The following is a 22,488-nucleotide window of genomic DNA, read 5'->3' on the forward strand; positions in this document are numbered from 1 at the left end:
GCGCAGGGTATGGGAACAGTATGCAGCGTTTGGGAACAGCGTGCAGCGTATGGGAACAGCGTGCAGTGTATGGGAACAGTGTGCAGGGTATAGGAACAGCGTGCAGGGTATGGGAACAACGTGCAAGGATATGGGCCAGAGGGAGCTGGTTTAGGACTCGGCGCTGCAGACAAAAACTGTCATCTCGGTCTCTGAGACTCAGTTTCCTCACCTCTAAAATGTAAGCTAATGTGGCGTAACAGAGGGTGGTTGTTAGTAGTAACAAGAGAACACATGAAAGTGCATTCATAAGTCTGTAGCAGTTACCATCACTGTCATTCGGGAAACAAAAATCAGAGAAATTTAAAAGAACGGTGACAGTTTCACTAACACACAGAAGCCAATGTGGAATGAGAGCACCTGTCTGTGAGCCGTAATATCCACTACTCACAAAGTCTGCAGGTGAACCAGCTAAACAGACTGCTGGGACATGCTCAATTAGATGAAGGGGAAAAAAAAAACCCCCAAGAAGCGAATTCCTCGTTTATCAGTGCCCCAGGGTTCTTACGTGGGGTCAGCGGGCAGCCAGTCTGTGAACGTGAACGGGGAAATGTCCGTCTTTACTTGCCAGTCTCTGACTGGCATTTCCACTGACCATGAATGCGGACAGCAAAGAACTGCAGTGTCAGCAGTACTTGTGACTTTGACCGTGGGGAAGCTCGAAGATCTTTTATATCACACTGTGGTGGTTTGCAGATGCCTCAAAATACTGACACATGTCCCTGTACTGAAATCACAGAAAGTACTAGCTCTGCTGCCAGACTGGTTATTTCATGTGTTAACAAAAATATGTCACAGGCATGTGTTCTGTAATATTTTGATAAATGTATTTCAATACGGGGGTTTCCTCTGTACCCTATGTTATTTATTTTATACCTTAAGAACAGTATTTTGAGGAGTCCAAAGCCATAAAGATGAAGAACCCCAGAAACAGCCCTTCTGTGCAGGGGTTAGGGAAAGACGCTTGAGAATAATCAAAAGCTTTTGTGCTGCATAGGATGGGATGGGTGGGGTGGGAAGGAAGCATGGGTGGGGAAGGCCAAAGTCAAACTCTGGTCTACAGTCCTGTCCACGGCCAGCACGCACCCCAAAAAACAGCAAACCACAGCTGCCATGCTGTATCATAATGCAGAAAAGCCTATTTTGTTTTTCTTGTTCCCAAATCCATAGCCATACCTTAAGGGTAAAAAACGGGTCCTGTAAAGGATTGCTCCGAGCGTCCACTGAACCTCCTTGTCATAAACTTGTAAGGCTGTCTTTAAATTTTTATAGTTGACAGGAAATGAAAAGCCCCTATGAAACACCTCGAACATCCAGGCCGATTTGAAGCACTGGTACCTATGAACACCAAGCATAAACATAAGTGGGATTCATTTACTTGTCAAAATGAACCGTACGCTGAGATGTCCTTCCCCCGCGACCATGGTGGGTGCACAGGCCGGCACTTTGGGCAGCCAAACAACCCTATACACTTCCAGTTGATCGACTTGGTTTGTGCCCCTTGTCCCATAACCCGAAACAGTTCACCTGCCAAAATCGGTTAGCGCATGAAACTTGGTCTCGGTATGATTTCATACCTTGCTATGACAGATTTTTTTCCTCAGGCATTCCATCATTTACTGTCTGATAAATACTGAGCAAGTCCCAACTTCTTTGGACCTCAGTTTTTTAAATTATAAAATGAGAAGGCAGAAGAGTCCTTTTCAACTCTGATATTCTATGATTCTAAATATTTATCAGAAGCTTACTTATTGCAAAGTAAATATTAGAGTCTTACTTATTGCAAAGTGCTGAGCTAAGTTAGTAATGAGATATAATAGCAAATAATAAGATAGCCCATGTACTTAAATGACTTACAATGACAGGATTTTTAAAAAGCAACAAAGAATTATGAAGGAAGGCAGAATCTGATAAATGTCACTAGGGAGACATAATGCGTGCTCTGGAGACCGACAGAGGGATGGAGTCTGCTTGAATGGGCAAGAGGGAGACTCGAAAGGGACAGCATCTGACCTGACTCTGCGGTCTGGCCAGGACTTCTACAAGCAGGGGATGAACAAGGGAACTCCAGGTGGAAGGAACAGCAAAACTGAATAAAAAACTGTCAGCTATGTTTGGACACAAGTATCTGTTGTCCCGTCTGAAAGGAGCCCCAGGATAGATGAGGAGAAACAGTGATCGATGAGTATGCGAAAGCAGGTTGGGGCCGGGGTGTGGCAAGCCAGGTGCCAACACTGAAGCATGGTTCCGTGCAACCACATGGGCTCAGCCACCCACTGCTTACTTTAGCCTGTGGAGGTCAGCATGGGAGGCGTAGAGTCCTCGGTCAAAGCGTTCCCGCAAGATCGACCACTTTGTTGCACAATAATCCTAGAAGAAATTTCACCCCAAAGAAATCATTGGTAAAGCTTTAACGGTTTCTTCATTTTAAAAACGGCTGACCAAATTCATATTCCTAACAAACAGATCCTTCCAATTAGGCAACACAAGCTTAACGTCTATGTGTAACGTGAAGACAGGATGCACAAGCTTCCAGCAAATACTTACTGATTAGCAAAGACAGTGCTTGTTCTGTCTTAAAATGCTGTCGAAGTTATTGTTACAGAGAATTTCACTGCCCACAACCAACCTCTTCAAAACTGCTTACGTTTCCCCGTGTGACTGCCTGTGACAGGCAGAAACTTTCGGAAAAGCGAAGTGGTACTTCAGTTAGGTCTGAGTGGGTCCCTAGGTCTGTGGCTCCACAGTGCAAGGCCCTGGGAACACCAACATGACTACAAAAGGCCTGTCTTTAGGAGAAGGGCAAGAGGTGCCATCTTTCCTGAAGTTATTTGTAATAATATTAATAGCTAACATTTATTGAGCACGAAGTGCCTTTTCTTTTTTTTTTTTTTTAAAGATTTTATTTATTTATTTGACACAGAGAGACACAGTGAGAGAGGGAACACAAGCAAGGGGAGTGGGAGAGAGAGAAGCAGGCTTCCCGCCGAGCAGGGAGCCCGATGCGGGGCTCGATCCCAGGACCCTGGGATCATGACCTGAGCCCAAGGCAGATGCTTAACGACTGAGCCACCCAGGTGCCCCCGAAGTGCCTTTTCTGAACAGAATACTTAAAGCCATTCCTTGGCATGGCTAGGATTCCAACCTCTATTTCAAAGACGAAGAAACTGAGGCTCTGAGGGATGGTGAAACGTGCAGCAGGGAACACAGAACAGCACTCGGTCTGGGATGAGAGGTGTGGACAGGCATTGAGGGCAGAGGAAACACCGTGAACAAGGAGGGAAGTAGGCTGGATGTCAGGGAAATGAAGTCCGCAGTAATGAGAGTGAGGGCGTGTGTGCTGGGTGGGGAGAGGATGCTCCCGGGTGGGGATGACATGTGAAAGCACTTGCAATTTATCCTGGTACAAAAGGAAGCTGCTGAAGACTGTAAAAAGGAGAGGGGACTGCACTTGTGTCTTGGACAGAACTCTCTGGGAGTGGCGTGAGGAATGGACGACGGAGGGAGACCAGAGGCAAGAAGACCAACTGGGAGGCTCCTACAGGTGACAGCCGCAGGCTTCACTAAGGCGGTGAGAGCAGGACGGAACATAGGGAAGGCTTTGAGAAATGGTCATGCATCAAGTAATGTGCTTGTTGACTGATTATGGGGCATGTGCAGCGAGGCGGGAAGGAATGGCGGGGAGAAGTCTAGAACTCCTGAGTTTTGGGAGGTGGACTAGATGGTCAGGGATGCCATTAACCCAGACAACATCACAGAACGAGGGGAACAAATGGAAAATGGTGGGTTTGTTTTGGGACATGAAATCTTGTAGGCAGAGGTCAGGACTGGACCCTCTTCTTGACAGGCAGTAGCAGCGACCCATGAGCATGGGTGAGACCGTCTAAGAGCCTGAAGGTCCAAGGGCCAAAGATGGCTGTTGGGGATCACCCAAGTTAAGGGGTATAAAGGTGGGGAACCCTTGAAAGAGCCTAAGCAACCATCAGAAAGGCAGGGGCCAACAAGAGAACAGGGGTCCTGGCAGCTAAGGGACAGGAAGGCTGCCAGGAGTGTGGCCAGATCATGGCTACATTATTACCCAGAAGTATACAAGTCTGTCATTTGGAAGCCACTCGTGATCAGAGTGGTTCATGGAGTGGTGGGGCAAAGTCTGCTCACCGTGGACTTCTGACTCCTGCTGGGACTATGGCTCTTGCTCAACCAAGGGAACAGGATCCCCAACATGCTGCACTACACCCTTCCATCCTCCACCTTCCCCTTCTCTTGACCCAGGCCTCTCAATATGCAGGAGGGACATAAGCTGCCACTGTCTACACCAGTCTCTCAAAAGCATGCGGGGGAAGAGGGTTTCTTTGAAGGTTACCTTTGCAGCTTTAGTAAAAGTAGCAGCATTGTAATCCCCCCCCCATTCGTAACACATCTTCAGTGCAATAGTAGAACTCCGAAAAGCCATAGAATTCGCTGTTCTGGAAGTGAATCGGGGGCTGGTAGATGCCGTTGAGGGAGGTCTGTGTCTCATTCGTTTTATTCATGAAAGGCTGGATGGTCTCTCGACACAGGTCAAAGTCTCCTGTTCCCCGGAGGTACATGGTCTGTCCATTTTGCTGGATTTCATCTTTAATGTCTAGGGGTAAGCAGGGGTCCAGGTATGGAGTATCAGGAGCCAGACCGGTCTGTTTCCCCAGAAGCCTACAGGACAAAGAGAAACTTGATCTGAGACTGACAGAAAGACGTGTTTTGAAGCAGCAGCTACAAGTCAGTGTTTCTTAAGACATTCTGTGGACCATGAGCTCTGTGAGGTGTTCTGTGGGAATGAAGAAGTGTTCTGGGATCATAAGGTTAGGGAAACAGGTTCTTGGGCCCCTCCTGGAGATTCACCATCCATCCACACGTGTGTAGGGCAGACACTGTAACAGGGTCCAGTGAGACAGCTACCCTGTCGGATGACCAGTGCTTTCCGTACCCTGGAACGTGGCCTGGCACTCTCAGCCTGAGCGTCTGTGGTTCCTACGCTCCTCTCGGTTTCAAGTTCACTGCAGGTGAATGCCCACCAGCTGTGTCGTTTCCAATCCTGTTCTGCCACTAGAGTCTGTGGGTTTCAGTGTACAGAGATGAAATGTGACCGTGGAAAGAAGTCACTGGCCCCATCTAAGCCAGGCTCCAAGCCTTAGATAAAGGCAAGGTGCTTGCTTGAAAACTGCTGTCAAATTCAGTATTAGCAAGGTTTAAAAAAATGGGGAAAATTGAGAAGAACTGGTATCAAATTGCTTCACAAATGTCTGTTAAGCCCTTGGTAGTCTTTAAAGAAGCCAGAATGACACTGAGATGAGCAGGTGCAGTGCGTGCCAGAGCTATGACGGGTGTAGCCTGAGAAAAGACCTCAGTCCAGAGCAAAAGACTGGCACATGAATACTTAAGTTAAAACAAAATAAAACTGCTGTTTGATTCTATTTTTGATTCTCTGTTTTAACTGATTTTTAAAAATTAATCAACTTTTGATCCCAACTGTTGCAGGTAAGAGAGTTTCTATTGTAATACAAGGTTCTGAGAAGTCCCATGGAAAAGAAATCTTAACTGTCCACTGAAACGCACTGTGCTTATGACTGACTTCCCGATGAAAGGTCCCTGCACTAAGACCTGTCATCCCACTGTATGTACTCACCACTTCTCACTGCTAAGCAACTGAGGAACAGAAAAGAGCTCACAACAACCGCGTTTATGTTAGTGTTTGATACCGTGACATCACGTGGGCCTAAAAGGTGTTTAAATATTACTATCAGTCATTCAACTGACAAGTTGTTTATTCCGAAGATCAGGGCAACTCAAAATGCACTTGAATGTAATAAATTAAGGTCTTTGCCATTAATTAAAAATGTCTTATTTTGAAAACTCAATTGCTACTGATGGCGAAGAGATAACTATGCATTTCAAGGCTCAATTCATGACATATGTATAAAATGATGACTAATGTTTATAATTATTACAAAAGTCCAAGATGGGGCGCCTGGGTGGCTCAGTCAGTTAAGTGTCCGACTCCTCGTTTCAGTTCAGGTCATGATCTCAGGGTTGTGAGATCGAGCCCCACATCAGGCTTCACACTCAGTGCAGAGTCTGCTTGAGATTCTCTCCCTCTGCCCTCCCCTGGCTCACACACACTCACTCTCTCTAAAATAAATACATAAGTAATATCTTAAAAAAAAAAAGTGCAAGACTAGTCAAATGTACTTCAACACTACTGTTTTTAGTTGCCCTACATCTTAATTAAGAAGGACCACTGAACTGTCATGCAAGTTTCTTGACATTAAAACCAATTAGTAAAAATTAGCATTGCAGGTGTTTCTCCAAAGTTCTAATTCAAACATCACTTATAAAATATTTCTATTTAAGACTATTATAAAAAATTATTATACCAAAACGTACTATAATATATACCACATTTAAAAGAAATGATGGGACTACCAATCTCTTAACTAACACCATTCAATTAATGTCTGGAGCAGAAAAAGAACAAGTTTTTTATTGCTCTTCCTATTCACATACGTGAATTTCTGGAAAATGTGGTACTGAATGGTTCTGACTTGGTCTTTCTTAAAGTTCAGGCCTCCACAGGTTTATCAAGATTAAATTGATCAAGGAATTATATACTACCATTTAACTCTACAAATTGGGATTTTTTCCCTCAAAACTGGTTATCAAAAAAAAAAAAAAACTAAACACAGTAATTAATAGGATATTTTATATAATCCCAGATTTCAGATATTTTTATTCATCCAAACAGCTTTGCTTTTTTTATGGACCAACTTCACATATATAATTGCTATATACTTAAACTTATAAATTTAAACTGATTAAGGTGTTGCCTAGGTGGCTCAGTCGGTTAAGTGTCTGCCTTTGGCTCAGGCCATGATCCCAGGGTCCTGGGATCGAGTCCTGCATCAGGCTCCTTGCTCAGTGGGGAGTTTGCATCTCCCTCTGCCTCTGCCTGCCACTCCCCCTGCTTGTGCTCTCTCTCTCTCTGACAAATAAATAAGATCTTTAAAAAAAAATAAAGTGTTGCTTTTGTTTTATATATTTTCTATAGCAAAATTTTTTATAAACTCAGTTTTTTTTTTTTTTTTTTGTAAATCAGGGCAGTTTTATTTATGATGGCAAGGTACAAGACTCCACGCTTAGGTGCATGGGTGAGATAAGGACCAAGCCCAGGCCTTCTGCTTCTCTTTGGGATTCCTGGGGGCAAACTTCTCCTGCAGTGTCTTCCATATGCCTTTATTCATTTCCTTAACTCTTCCAAAGTGTCTGTGGACAGGATCAGCTTGTACTCTTCCATGGACAGGCTGATGAAGCTCATGTCTCTGGGATGAGGGTACTTGTGTTTGTAATAGTTTGAATGGAATCGGCTAAGCTCTCATACATCTAACCACAGGCCTCAGGCTCTGGAATCTGGGTATTCTCTCCCTCCTGAAAGGCCTGTGTTCCCGCTGCTGCAGGTTAAGTGCCCAAGTCCCAGCCCTGTTTGCTCTCATCCACTGGCCAGTCCTCACAGAACTTAAGGAAATGCTGGTAGTGGCTGGTCGCCATTTTGGGCACCCCATAAACTCATTTTTAGAAGTTCCACTGGGAAAATGTTTAAGATCACTAACTTAGACTTCTAGATCACTTCTTTTTCCTGCATAACTTCTTTCTCTATGGCCTTATCCACTAAATGCACACACCAGAACATCACATAATTCACTTCCATCATCAAAGACAATTTGATCATCACTTACTGCAGGCCTCCAGGACATCTGCAGTGGCCCAGGTGCTGAGTTTCCCAAGGACTTTGCAATGTGAAATACACTACCCAGGGCTCAAAACTATTTCAAAACATTAATAGTGAAATTTCTAATCCAGGGAGGTGTGGGTCTGAGAGAGAGCTCTTCCTTCAGAGCCTAGGAGGATTCAGGGCCAAAGGTAGGGATCCTGCTGTCCTTTCATTTCTCAGCTGGCAGGGGAGTCAAAAGCTGACAGCACTGATAGACTTCTGCTACTTGAGGTCTCCCTGCTTTGCCTCCATATGTTTTCTTGAAAGTGAATCCTGAGAAGTGGAAGGTGCTTTACCTGTTCTTCTGAATTGTGCTGGCAAATATTCGGTCTTCATATCTCTGTCGAGCAGCATTGCCACCAAACCCAAGAAATGTGGCCACATAGACTCGGTACACATGCTCAGTTTGGTGAACATCACATCCCAAGTTAAATTCAGCTAACAAGTTCTTAGCTACTTCTTCCTGCAAATGCAAGGATAAAAAGCTTTAATATTTTAAGCAATACAAAAAAAATTACCTCCTGTGAAAAAGAAGGATCTAAAAAGATTCTCATCTAAAAGCAGCAAAAATTTCTGCTTCTGCATTTCCCAAGGACCCTTCTAAGCATCCCTCAGATTTCAATATGACAATTCTGACTTAAGAGAATCCAGATGTGCTGCACATCTGTGATACCGTTGCTTTTTGTAAAGGGAAGTTAGCAACATAGTTCATATCTTCTGATCTAGTAAACCTACTTACTGAAGCCTATGCTTTAGAAATAATTCTAAACATCAAAAAGTCTCTACATACAAAGATGACCTCTGTGTTCTGTGACAGAAAAAACTGAGCATCTAAATCTACAACTCTGGGGCACCGGGGTGGCTCAGTCGGTTAAGCGTCTACCTTTGGCTCAGGTCATGATTTCAGGGTCTTGGGATCGAGCCCCACATCGGGCTCCCTGTTCAGCACGGGGTCTGCTTCTCAGAAACTCTCCATCTGCCCCTCCCCGCTACTCCTGCTCTCTAATAAATAAATACAATCTTAAAAGAAAATTGTTTTAAAAGATAAAAAAAAAATCTACAACTCCAAGGAGGGTTTAGTTAATTATGGTAATCAACAGTTAATGGAGGAACATGCTTATGCGCTGTTAAACAAGGGACACAAAATTGTATAAACAGTAAGATTATAATAACTATATTTGAAAAAAAACCATAAACACGGAAAAATGAATGAAAAGAAATACACCAAAATGCTAACAATGATTTTTTTGGATGATGCACCCATGGAAAAGTTTTAACCCTGATTTTTCAGTATTTTTCCAAACTCACTTTCTATGTATTTTTTACTTTGTCTTGGGGGGGAAAACATGACTTTTAATGAAGAGTGTAATAGTTTCTAGAGGCATGCCTGGATGAAAGCAGAACACACAGATTGTAATATTTGAATTTATAACGCATTTTTGTAAAGAGCTTAATAAATATACCAATAACATTTAGTGAGCAACCACGAGGTGGCTGGCAGTGCATCAGATATATTATATGCACTATCTCATTTCAGCTTTATAAAAACCCTGTGTGAGAGGTGCTTGCATTCACATTTATAGATGAAGAACCTAGCTCAAAGACGTTAAGTGACGTGCTTAAGGTCACACATCTAGTGAGGCCAGCGTGATGATGGAGCTCAGACTTTTTTAACCACCACACCATGCTAGGGGAAAGTGTAGGAAACCAGGCTTTGGTAGTAATTTACAGCTGAGTGGTAACAGAGTCATGAAGACATGCAGCAGTTCAGGAACACATGTGGAAACCTTTCTGGTGCTCTCTATACAAGGCTGCCTGGCCTAGTGGGAAACTCCAGGCAGTGACTGCGAGCCCTGAGGGGCATGGGAGAAAACAGAAGAAACCCTAAGTTCAGAAATGTGCAAGCAGTGCATACAAACCCCAATCCTTTCTAGAAAAGTCAAAAGCTGTCTGAGCCTGAAAAGAAACCCCAGTACATTCCCCAACTATAACTTAATATGATGCCATTACATTAAGTTTTACAGTATCTGTTGAGAAAAGAAGTAACTGAAGAGAAAATACAAACAAAAATTCAAGCATGTGACTAAAATTTATACCAAACAAAAACTCTCAGTTTAGAAAACAAACCAGCTGACTTCAATGAACAAACACAAACGGCTTAGCGGAGGTTCGCATGGCTTCCTCCTGACTCCGTTCTCCTGGGTTGGGAAGGTAGGGCCTCAGGAAGCATAGTAAAGATGTGTTCAGACTCAGAAAACAAAACAAAAATGGATGGAGACATGTTAAAGGAAAACCAAACCAAACGGAAGAAAATTTGTACGGATAGTAACCTGCTGTGAGGAGGCAAAGCTTACAGTTTTGGGAACTTCGTACGCTATCTGAGTTGACACGCCTCCCATGTCCAGAATACCAGCTGTCCTTTTACGGAGAATAGCTTCCCTGCTTTCGCTACCAGGAATGTTAACCTCCACAACTGCATCCTCATCTGCAAAGAACAAGAAACATCCATTGGAACAGAACCAGTCCGGAGAATGGGGATCTTCTGAGGAGTCCTCTTGTTTTCATGGTACTTCCAAGCCCACTTGGGCAAACTCAGCCTACTCCTCCCACCTAAAGCCAAGTTCATAGCGGGAAAGAGCAGCTCCTCTCTCTACTCCTACATGCTTAGCTGTGTCACAAAACTCAGCTCCTGGGGCACCTGGGTGGCTCAGTCGGTAAAGCGTCTGCCTTCAGCTCAGGTCATGATCCCAGGGTCCTGGGATCGAGTCCCGAATCTGGCTCCCTGCTCTGCAGGGAGCCTGCTTCTTCCTCTCCCTCTGCCCCTCGCTCATGCTCTCTATCTCAAATAAATAAATAAAATCTTTAAAAGACAAAACTTAGCTCCTTTTTCATCCTTTGGGATTAGACAGACCAGCCATCATTTCTAGTCAGACACATTGTTGGAAACATGATACTTACCATCCTCAATATGCTCGAATCGTCCAAGGACAAAATTAATGCCAATCCAAGCATACACACCTATAGACATTTTATGGGGGAGGAAGATAAGAAGGATAAACTTTTAAGACACTTTGTACAACTCTTATCGATGCAGTTAGTGCAAACAACTCGTTTACTTTACTCCCTGACAACCTGTGAACACATTATCTGAAATAAAGCATCCCTACTGATGTATATTTTCCTAGTGGCTTTCCAAGAACTCTCAACTTTAAAATTGATAGTTTCCTATCATTTACATAGGCAAAAATAGAATTCCCTCAGTGCCGGCTTCTGTTTGAAACTGTTTTGAAATAATGGGGTTTTTACTTTATGAAGTTAAACCTATCAACTGCAAGGTTGAAAAAAACAAATTAACTTGGACTCTTCCAGTTCCTTTATCCCTTGCTTTCACTCAGTCGCTGAGCCTCGTTTCCCTTTTACAACATTTCCTCTATCCAGTCTTTACCCACTTTCATTTCCACTTTGATTTAAGCTGTCACAGAGACCTAGTCAATCTTCCTGCCCTCCTCCTCCACTCCATCCCACACTATTCTCTGCTATTGGCTTGACCTCCAGAACAAAGGCCAAACTCCACAGCCTGACAATCCAAGACCTCTCCAACTTTTCATTTTTATTGAATAAATCAGACATGTAACATTTTATAAGTTTAAGGTGTACAGTGTGTTACTCTGATAGGTCTATACACTGTAGTATGATTGCCCTTATAGTGATACCTATTACACAGAGTACAATATTACTGTCTATACTCATTATACCGCCCATTAGAACTCTATGGCTTATTGGGGCGCCTGGGTGGCTCAGTCGTTAAAACGTCTGCCCTTGGTTCAGGTCATGATCCCAGGGTCCTGGGATCGAGCCCTACATCAGGCTCCCTGCTCCACAAGAAGCCTGCTTTCCCTCTCCCACTCCCCCTGCTTGTGTTCCCTCTCTCGCTGTGTCTCTGTCAAATAAATAAAATCTTTAAAAAAAAAAAAAAGAACTCTATGGCTTATTTATTACTCGTTCTAAGTTTGCACCCTTAAACACCATCAATCTTATCACCCTCTCATTCCCTGGTAACCACCGTTTTACTGTTCTTTTCATAGGTTTGACTTTTTCAGATTCCACAAGTAAGTGGTATCAAACAGTACTATCTTTCTCTGTCAGACTTATCTCACTTAGGATAACGTGCTCAAGGTCCATCCGTCTTGTCACGAATGGCAGAATATCGTCCTTTCTCATGGCTCAATAATATTCCATTGTGTGTATGTACTACATCTTTTTTAACCATTCATCCATTGATGAGCATTTGGGTTGTTTCTCTATCTTGGTTCTTGTAACTAATGCTGCGATAAACATGGGGGTGCAGGCATCCTGGTGAAATGCTGTTTTCGTTTTCTTTGCGTATATACCCAGAAATGGAATAACTGGGTTGTATGGTACACCTATTTCCAATTTTTCGAGGAATCTCCATTTGTTTTCTATAGCGCCTGCACCCATTTACATTCCCACCTACACTATATAAGGCTTTTTCACCACATTCTTGGCAGCACCTGCTACCTTGTCGTCTCGATGACAGCCATTCTAATAGGTATGAGATAAAATCTCATTGTGGTGGTTTTGATTTGCATTTCCTTGATGATCAGTGATGCCGAGCATCTTTTTATGTGCCGTTGGCCATTCTGATGTCCTCTTTGGAAAATGCCTAGTTTTTTTTTTAAAAGATTTATTTATTTGAGAGAGAGCGAGTGAATGTGTGGGGAGGGGCAGAAGGAGAGGGAGAATCTCAAGCAGACTCCAGGCTGAGCATAGAGCCCAATGTGGGGCTCGATCTCATGACCCTGAGATCATGCCTTGAGCTGAAACCAAGAGTTTGATGCTCAACTGACTGAGCCACCCAGGTGCCCCATGTCTATTTAGTTTTTAATCAAATTGTTTCTTAACTGTTTTATTAAGTCGTATGAGATCTTTATATATTTTGGATATTAACCCCTTATCCAATATATGGCTTACAAAAATTTTCTCCCATTCTGTAGGTTGCTTTTTCATTTTGTTAGTTGTTTCTTGTACTGTGCAGAAGCTTTTGAGTTTGATATAGTCCTGTTTATTGGTTTTGCTTTTGTTATTTGTGCTGTTGGTGTCATGTCCAAAAAATCCTTGCCATGACTAATATTGATGAGCTTCCTCCCCATGTTTTCTTCAAAGAGTTTATGGTATAAGGTCTTATGTTTAACTCTCTGATCCTTTTTGAATTAGTTTGCAAGTGATGTGAGACAGGGGTCCAATTTCATTGTTAGGCACGTGTTTCTTCATTTTTCCCACCACCATTTGTTGAAGAGACTATCCTTCCTCCATTGGGTGTTCTTGGCTCCCTTGTTGAGTATTAGTTGGCGATATATGCTGGGATTTAATTCTGGGCTCTCTATTCTGTTCCACTGATTGATGTGTCCTTTTCTGTGCCAGTACCATATTGTTTTTATTAACACTGCTTTGTAGGATGGTTTGAAATTGAAGCATGATACCTCCAGCTTGGTTCTTTTTTCTCAGGATTGTTTTGGCTATTTGGGGTCTTTTATGACTCCACACCAAATTTTAGGATTGTTTCTATTTCTGTGAAAAATGCTTTTGGTATTGTGATGGGGATTGCATTAAATCTGTAGATGGCTTTGAGTAGTATGGCAATTTTAACAAAATTCATTCTTCCAGTCCATGAACATGGGTTGTCTTTCAATTTGTCTTCTTCCATTTCTTTCAGTCAAGTCTTGTAGTTTTTATTGAAAAGATCTTCCACTTCCTTGGTTAAGTTTATTCTTATTTTGTTTTTGATACCATTGTGAATGAGATAGTTTTCTTTCTTTTTCAGATGCTTCATCATTAGTGTAAAGGAATGCAACTGATTTCTATATGTTCTATATGTTTTCTTGCCACTTTACTGAAACTGTTGATTAATTCAATGATTGACAGCTTTTTGACGGACTCTTTAGGATTTTCTATATATAAAGTCATATTATCAGTAGATAATGACAATTTTACTTTTTCCTTTCTGATCTGGTGTCTTTTCCTTTGTCTTGCCTAATTACTCTAGCTAAGACTTCCAGTACCATATTGAATAGGAGTGATGAGAGTAGGCATCCTTGTCTTATTCCCGATCTTAAAGGAAATGCTTTCAATTTCTCTCCATTGAGTCTAACGTTAGCTGTGAGTTTGTTATATGTGACTTTTATTATGTTGAGGTATGTTTCTTCTATACCCACTCTGCTAAAGATTTTTATCATGAAAGGATGTTGTATTTTGTCAAGTGCTTTTTCTACAATGCTTGAGATGATCACATGATTTTTTATTTTATTTCCACTCTGATCTTTATTATTTCCTTCCTTCTGCTAACTCTGGGCTTCATTTATTCTTCTAGTTCCTTGAGGTGTAATGTTATATTGCTTATTTGAGATCTAATTTCTTAATATTTGCTTTTATTGCCATCAATTTTCCTCTCCGAACTGCCCTTGCTACATCCCACAATATTTGCTATGTTCTATTTCCATTTTCATTTGTTTTGAGATAATTTTTTATTTCCTTTTGAATTCTTCTTTGACCCACTGGTTTAGAAGTGTGCTGTTTCATTTCCACATATTTGTAGATTTTCTCACCTTCCTCTTTTTTCTAGTTTCCTACCATTGTGTTCAGAAATGATGGCTGCCATGATTTCAATCTTCTTAAACTTGCTAATAAGACTTCCTCTGTCTTGGGCGCCTGGGTGGCTCAGTTGGTTAAGTGACTGCCTTCGGCTCAGGTTGTGATCCTGGAGTCCCGGGATCGAGTCCCGCATCGGGCTCCCTGCTCGGCGGGGAGTCTGCTTCTCCCTCTGACCCTCCCCCCATCTCATGCTCTCTCTCTCATTCTCTCTCAAATAAATAAATAAAATCTTAAAAAAAAAAAAAAAAGACTTCCTCTGTCTTGTCATATGATCTAACCTGGAGAATGTTCCATGTACACTTGAAAAAATGTGTATTCTGCTGCTATTGGATGGAATGTCCTGTATATATTTATTAAATCCATTTGTGCTAACATGTGGTTCAATTCCAATGTTTTTCCTTGTTGATTTTCTGTCTGGATGATTCATCCATTGCTGATAGCGGGGTTCTGAAGTCCCCTACTATTATTGTTCTCTACTTCTCCCTTAAGACCTGTTAGTATTTGCTTAATATATCTCAATGTTTGGGTGTTGGGAGCATATATACTTATGTTTTATCTTCTTGATGTATTGGCATGTTTATCATCATAAAATGACCTTCTTTATCTCGTTACCCTTTCAGACTTCCAGTCTACTTTGTCTGATATAAATATGGCTATGCCTGCCTTTTTTTGGTTTCCATTTGCTTGGAATACTGTCTTCCATCCTTTTTGAGTCTATATGTGTCTTCAGAGCTGAAATGTGTCTCCTATAGATGGCATATAGTTGGGTCTTGTTTTTTTAAATCTATCCAGCCATTCTGTGACTTTTGATTGGTAAGTTCAATCTGTTTACATTTAGGGTGATTACTGATATGTAAGGATTTACTACTGCCATTTTATGTTTGCCTTCTGGTTATTTTGTCTCTCCCTTGTTTTCTTCCTTCTGTTTACGTCTACCTTTGTAAATTTGCAGTTTGTTTAGTCTCCCCTTTTTTTATGTTTTGTCTCTGCTCTGATGTTTGCTTTGTGGTTACCATGAGGTTAACATAAAACATCTTGTAGGTAGGGGCACCTGGGTGGCTCAGTCGGTTAAGCGTCTGCCTTCAGCTCGGGTCATGATCCCAGGGTCCTGGGATCGAGCCCCATATCGGGCTCCCTGCTCGGCGGGGAGCCTGCTTCTCCCTCTCCCTCTGCCTGCCACTCCCCCTGCTTGTGCTGTCAATAAATAAAAACAAAACAAAACAAAACAAAACAAAAACATCTCGTAGGTAGAACAGTCTTTTTTCTACTGGTAGCAATTTATTTTTGTTCGCCTATAAAGTTTCCATCCTTTTATTCTTCCCCTTTTATATTTTTGATGTCAGAAATTACCTTTTTATGCTGTGATGCTGTGACCAAGTTGTAGTGGCTATGGTTACTTTTAATGTTCTTTTTCATTTAACCTTTTTCCTTGTTTAATATACTATTCTAAAAAAGTTAGTTTTTCTATTTATCACCTCAATCAGACTTTGGTGTACCTTCCTCTTTTCATTTCAGCTTGAAAAGCTCCTTTCAACATTTCTTGTAAGTCATCTCGGGGTGGTGAACTCCCTTAGCTTCTGTTTGTCTGGGAAAGCCTTTATTTCGCGTTTATATCCAAAGGATAACTTTGTCAGAGTATTCCCAGCTGGCAATTTGTATTTTTCGATACTTTAAAGTGTCACTCCACTCTCTCCTGGCCTGCAGTTTCCGCTGAGAAATCTGCTGATACTCTTGACGGGACTTCTTTTGTAGGTTACTGTCTTTTTTCTCCCTAGTCTCCTTCAGAATAATTTATCACTGACTTTTGACAGTTTTAATGTGGTGTGTCTTGGAGAAGGTCTTTTTGCACTGAGATAAATAAGGTGATCTATTAGCCTCATAGACTTGCATATCCAGTTCCTTCCCTGGGTTTGGGAAGTTCTCTATTACCTCTTTAAATACGCTCTCTTCTCCTTCTGGGATACCCTCTAATCTTATGTTGGTTCTTCTAATGGAGTCTGATAGTTCTCATAGGGTTTCTTCACTTTTTAAAAATCTTAGTTCTTGCTCCTCCTTTTAAGGGAACCATTTCTATATTCCCATCCTCAGGCTTGCTTATTCTCTCCTCCATCTGCTCTATTTCCAATGCATTCTAGTGCATTCTTCATCTCATGTATTGAATTCTTCAGCTCCAGAATGTTTGGTTTTTTAGAAGTTTAATCTCTTTGGTAAAGTACTCCTTCTGTTCATTCATTTTATTCCTGAGATCACTGTATTTGCTTGAGTTTTCTTAGAGCTCACTGAATTTCTTTATAATAGTATTTTAAATTCTTTATCAGTTAGATTTAAATATTCTATGTCTTTGGGCTCAGTTACTGGGAAAACTGCCATGTTCTTTTTGTGATACCATATTAACATGATTTTTCAGTGTCTGATAAAAAGTGCTCTTTCTGCTGCATTTCAAGTTGTGGACACCTTTCTTATTTAGGTAAGGCTTTTTTTACTTTGATTCTAACAGTTCAACAGTTGGTAATTTAAAAAAAAGGGTGACCGCAGAGCTGGTGGAAGTGTGTGCTTAGTACTTGGGGCTTTGAATGTGCCCACAGCCTGGTAGGGGATCTGCAAGTGGGGGTGGGGATCTCAGAGGTCCATGGGTGATCCTCTTGCCAGAATCCTGGGGTAGACAGCGGGAAACACATTCTCTGTGCCTTCCTCCTTTTCCTTTCCCTCCTCTCAGTCACTGCAATCTCTGCTCAGAGAGATCATTGGCATGCGTTGTCGGGTAAACCTCTAACACCACCTTCACCCTCCACCTCCTCCGCTAGAAAAATTATGTTGGTCCATGGCTGCCCCTGCTGCCACCTGCCTGGCTCCACGGCCTCCTCTGAGGTTCAAGCCACCCATATTCAGATGGATGGATCTGCTGGGTGTCCTATGCAGAGTTGCTTTTTCTGGGTTAACGATGTCTGATTAATTTTAAATCAAAAGGGAGAGAAAAAGGAGCAACTCACGTTGCCATGACACTGACATCACCAAGACCTGGGCAACTTTTCATATTACTACCACCTTTCAAAAGGGCCATAAGCCACTCCAACTATTTTTGTTCCCTTGTCCACAGTGCAGCTTTTCTAACCTATACTGACTCAAATCATTTCTTCTGCTTGGAATGTACTTCCTATCCGTCTCTCAGAGCTCTACCCTTACCATGCTCCAGCATGCTTATAACTAGCTATCCCCGGGGGCACAGTTTAAGTTGTCACTTGTTCCATGATGTCCCTAGCAAGGAAAAAAAAAAATCTCCCTTTTTCAAACTCCCATGGTACTTTTTCCTTACCTTCCTTATGGCACCTAAGACTCTACCTCACATGGCAGCTAACTGTGTACCTCACTTGTCTGTAAACAGCTCAATGGCAGTATCTGAATTTCACCCAGTTTGTATTTTCTACAGTGCCTTTGACGGAGGAGGTATTTGCTGAAATGATAGATGATTTTGAAATAAATGCTTTGGTCTCTAATTTCTGGCAAACTCTTCCCCAAATAATATTTCATTGACTTGTCACTTCATTCTCAAGTAGAATCATTTACATGAAAACAGAACTAATATTTTCTCAGTATATCAAAGTCAAGAATAATTTCCCCTTTGCAGCAAATAAATCAACAGAAAGCTCCAATAACACAGTAATTATCATAATTACAAAAAGCTGTATACCTTAGGCAAGGAACACAAACCTTTTCTATCAAAATGAATCCCATGTATGTTTCCTGGATGTGGTAAAGACAAACTAAGCTATTTTTTAAATGGCTTAATGTTCGGATAATAAAGACCAGTCATATAAGAAACTAATTTTGCCATTTAAAAATATTTCAAGGGTATGATTTCCTCAATTTTAAGATAGTAAAAGTAATTTAATGAAGTGTACACTGGGAAATGGGGAGGATTTAAAGGAGTAACTTCCCAAATTTCAAGTTGAAGACCAATATACCAACCTTCTTGTTTCCCTGAAATGACTTCTGCATGAGAGTCAGAAAACAGAAAGTCAAAGTGCACAGGGATATCAGTCAGGAGGTCCTCCAGAATGGCTTTCTGCTGGCTGGAAGACAACCCCAAAATTGACACATCAAAATGGAGCCTACATTTTTCTGTTTTAAAAAGAGGAAAAAGCAAAAGAAAACAAAACAAAAACTATGGCTGTGGTATATCCTGTACAAAAACAGTAAATTATAAATCCAAAGTAATTCACTGAATAAAACTATTTTAGGAAGGAATTTCATGAGTTGGGTCAATTCTGTGATTCCCAGATGTAAAACTACAACTGCAATCGTTAAATTAATCACACACAAAATCGGGGTTTTTTTTATGACCACTTTATAGGTTATAGTTGTTTACTTTATAGTTTACTATTTATAGTAATAAACAGATACATAAAAAGATTTTTGGTGAGTTCTGGCTAAGTTCTTGAATAGTTCTGGTACTATTCCAAATTTGAAGAAAGAATTTTTACTGTCTTCCTTTTGGTGGTGATAATGGAAGAGGAGGAAGAGAAGGAAAAGGGCTGGGGGTGGGGGGTGGGGAATACACCACCACTACCACCATCGCCAACACCATGGCCACCCCCCCGGGCCTGGCCTGCCCTGATCCCATGCAGAGGGTCACCTTTCAGGAAGGATTCTCATTCCAGCTGTGCAGAGAATGTAGAGAGGCGTCTCTTTGTGTTTTGCCCGTGGTACATGCTCTGCAGCAAAGTTCAAGAGTGGAGAAATGTAATCGCTGACTTTCTCTGGAGAGGTAGCAAATTCTGAAATGCCTACAGAAAAAAGGACACTTCTGTTAACAAGTAGATAGTTAATTAACAAGTTATGTTTCTTCAATGTGGCTCATCGGAGAGAAATTCTGGCTATACACCACACTCTCCTAGTTCTTCCCTCTCCTTCTAGCAACAACCTCCACAGTCTCTCTTCCTTACATGGTGGTGGTACTAAATGTTCAGTCTTAGGCTCTCTTCTCAGTCTCCAAAAAAGAGACCCAGTTGAGCAACCACTATGTGTCAGACACTGGGATCGACAGCACGTGAGCTCACGCACCTGCCCTCCAGAACAGGTTCCCACTTTGTTCAGGCAAGCTCACTCATTCCTTTGGCTGCCACCGCTATCTTTGTGTCTCAGATCTCCAAATCTCACCAGCAGCCCCCAGATCACATTCCCAACCTCCAGATCAGTATGTGGGAACTGTCCACTAGACATGGCCAGGTCTTGTCCTCACAGACCCCCAAACTCAACATACACATACAAACCTGAACTCAACTTCCACTACAAATCTACTCTTGCTGCTTGTTACCTACCCCAGTGACCACCATCACTAGCCAACCAGCAGCCCAAGCCAGGATTCTGGAAAAAATCCTTCTCCCTCCCCCAGTATGTGTTCTGGGTGTCACTGATCGCCTCTCCCTGGTTCCTCTCACATTATTTCACTTCTCCTCCTCCCTTCTGGCAGCCTGATGCAACATATCCTACCCTCCAGTCTTGGCGATCCCTCGACCATTCCCTATACAAAGGGTGTCTTCCTGGCTTCAAATTTTAGAAGTCCAAAAATTTCTCATTTCACAGATTAGGAAACTGTGGATCCAGAAAGATTAAGTGATTTGTCAGAGCAATCAGCAGAAAACAGACCAAAAGTCAGATTTTTTTTTACTCCACATACAATGCTGTTTTAACAGATGCCAAGCCCCAACCTATCCAGAATCTATTAAGTAAGGAAATTTGGAGAGCTTTGCTGAAATGCTATACATGAGAGTCCCTGCTTCAGGACAGAGAAGTGCTATAAAAAGGTACTTGAATTTCTACTTCCAACACTTTCTGTAGCATCAGAAAGAACCATGTTAAGCCTGGGATGATGTCCCAAAGGACAACTCCAAGACATGAAAGATTTGATCTTATTTCATGTGAGCAGTTTGATCATGATGGAGCCCGGGATGTGAAGCTAGAGGAAATGCAATGTGCTTCATAGACTTCTATTTTTCAGTCTTCTGGTGAATTCTTTATTTGATCAACATTACTTTAACCCTGAAAATGTTTCTAGATTAGGAATACAGGAAAATTTAAGGAATGGGATAACAGAAAACTAAAAATTCACAGTCATTCATTAAGACTTACAGAAAAAAGATGATCTTTGTTCATGGAAATGTACTTTGACATCAAAATAATGCTTATATGAGAGACTCAGATTAAGTTCCCTCTCTTTAACGTAAGAAATGAGGTAGAGGTTTTGGATTTTCTAAGCAATATGCTGGTACCCAGCTGCCCAAACATCAAAGAATAATCAACTTGTTAAGGGTTGCCTGAAGAAGGAAGTGGGGCCTAAATTATTCAGTGAAGAGTGGGGAGGACTCAAAGAGCCCACAGTCAATGTCATTAGGAACCATTTTATGAGGAAAGGTATTTTATCATTAAAACTGAACCTCCTTTACATTTACATATTTGAAATAGGAGAGAATAAGCTAAGATAATTATTTTTTTATCAACATTCTCTAATATTTTACAAGATAAATTCCTTGGGTTGTTTGGGTTTAATATTTTACTATTTAACATACTAGCAAGATGAAATAAAAGTGCTGAATCTCTATTAAGATCTGTGGTCCTTTGTTTTATTAAGTTTATTTTATTGTTTTAGTAATCCCCACATCCAACATGGGGCTCGAACTCATGACCCTGAGATCAAGAGTCACATGTTCTTCCAACTGAGCCAGCCAGGCACCCCTGTGGTCCACTGTTTAAGTCAGTGATTATCAACTATCAAGACATAAAATGCCTATTGCAAGGTACTCCTGGACACCTTCCATTCCTAATACTTCTGACAGAGGGGCAATGCCCATGGAAATGGTGTACATACAGAAAAAGGTTGAGAACCACCGATTTAAATTGTTTAATGGAGAAAGCAAATCCCAATTTTTACACAGCACACTGACTTAGAAACTGACAGCTTTAAAAACTGGACATAATAACATCAGCTCTTCTAAGTTCTATAGTCACTCTTATTAAATAATGTAGATGATTAAAAATATATTGGGGGGCACTGGGTGGATCAGCCATTTAAGTGTATGACTCTTGGTTTGGGCTCAGGTCATGATCTCAGGGCCCCCTCTGCACTCAGCACAGAGTCTGCTTGAGATTCTCTCTCTCCCTCTGCCCCTCCCCCACCTGTGCACGTGCGCTCTCGCGCTCTCTCAAATAAATAAAATCTTAAAAAAAAAAAAAGAAATATATTGGAGCACTTTTTAAAAATGAGGGGAAAAAAGAGAAATACATACCAATGTATCAGAGTACAGATATCCATGAGTTACCTGAAATTAGCCTGTCTTTAGGGATAGAGACCAATGGCTACCAAATAGGGAAAAAAAAATCCCTCCATAATTAATGTCAACTAGCAAACACTTGAGTAGACACATGAGTAAGGCACTGTGATAAATGCCGCAGGAGACACAAGAAAGACATGGTTTTGGATATTTTATCAAGGAGTTAGTTGCCTCATGCGGGATGGACAGAAGAGGGGAAAGAAAGTGAAACAATCAGGTCCTGGTGTGAGCTCTGAACCAGGGCAATGACTGCGGGGAGAGGGAGAGGAGGACATGAAAGACCTCACAGAGAAAGGACAGAACCCGATTATCAATCAGATATTTATCTTTTACGTACCGGGTTTTATTTTCATAACCACTGGCTTCCGGTTTTTATCCCTCATTTGTCTGATATCCAACAGATCATGAGGATTGCCGTTGTGCCTTGGCCAGCAATAGACGAATATTCGAGACCCACTGCTACCACAGTCCACCACGATACCGTAGTTCACATTGGGGTTACTGGTGTCTGTAGCTTCAATGTCAGTAACTCGTGCCAAGTACCTTGTTCAGAAAAATGAACACACGCCTTTACTGAGATAGAGACTCTCATCCTGAACCTGAACAGAGCAAATGCAATAAATAAACACCAAGCCTGTGAATTCTGAGCTG

At 41.6% G+C, this 22,488-nt stretch overlaps 1 protein-coding gene and 1 pseudogene across 1 annotated transcript in view; both read right to left on the reverse strand.

Annotated features, from left to right (window-relative positions):
* ENTPD4 (ectonucleoside triphosphate diphosphohydrolase 4) overlaps nt 1-22,488 on the reverse strand; it is a 35,587-nt gene that overhangs the window by 1,806 nt on the left and 11,293 nt on the right. The window contains 10 exon segments of the mRNA XM_032389113.1: nt 1,216-1,377; nt 2,324-2,409; nt 4,403-4,444; nt 4,446-4,728; nt 8,137-8,303; nt 10,195-10,325; nt 10,799-10,858; nt 18,476-18,579; nt 19,143-19,293; nt 22,175-22,380. Of these exon segments, the coding sequence (XP_032245004.1) occupies nt 1,216-1,377; nt 2,324-2,409; nt 4,403-4,444; nt 4,446-4,728; nt 8,137-8,303; nt 10,195-10,325; nt 10,799-10,858; nt 18,476-18,579; nt 19,143-19,293; nt 22,175-22,380 (1,392 nt within the window).
* Nucleotides 7,209-7,845, reverse strand: LOC116622620 (annotated as a pseudogene).

This window comes from Phoca vitulina, unplaced genomic scaffold (genome assembly GCF_004348235.1).
Source record: "Phoca vitulina isolate PV1807 unplaced genomic scaffold, GSC_HSeal_1.0 scaffold53, whole genome shotgun sequence".
Lineage (NCBI taxonomy): Eukaryota > Metazoa > Chordata > Mammalia > Carnivora > Phocidae > Phoca > Phoca vitulina.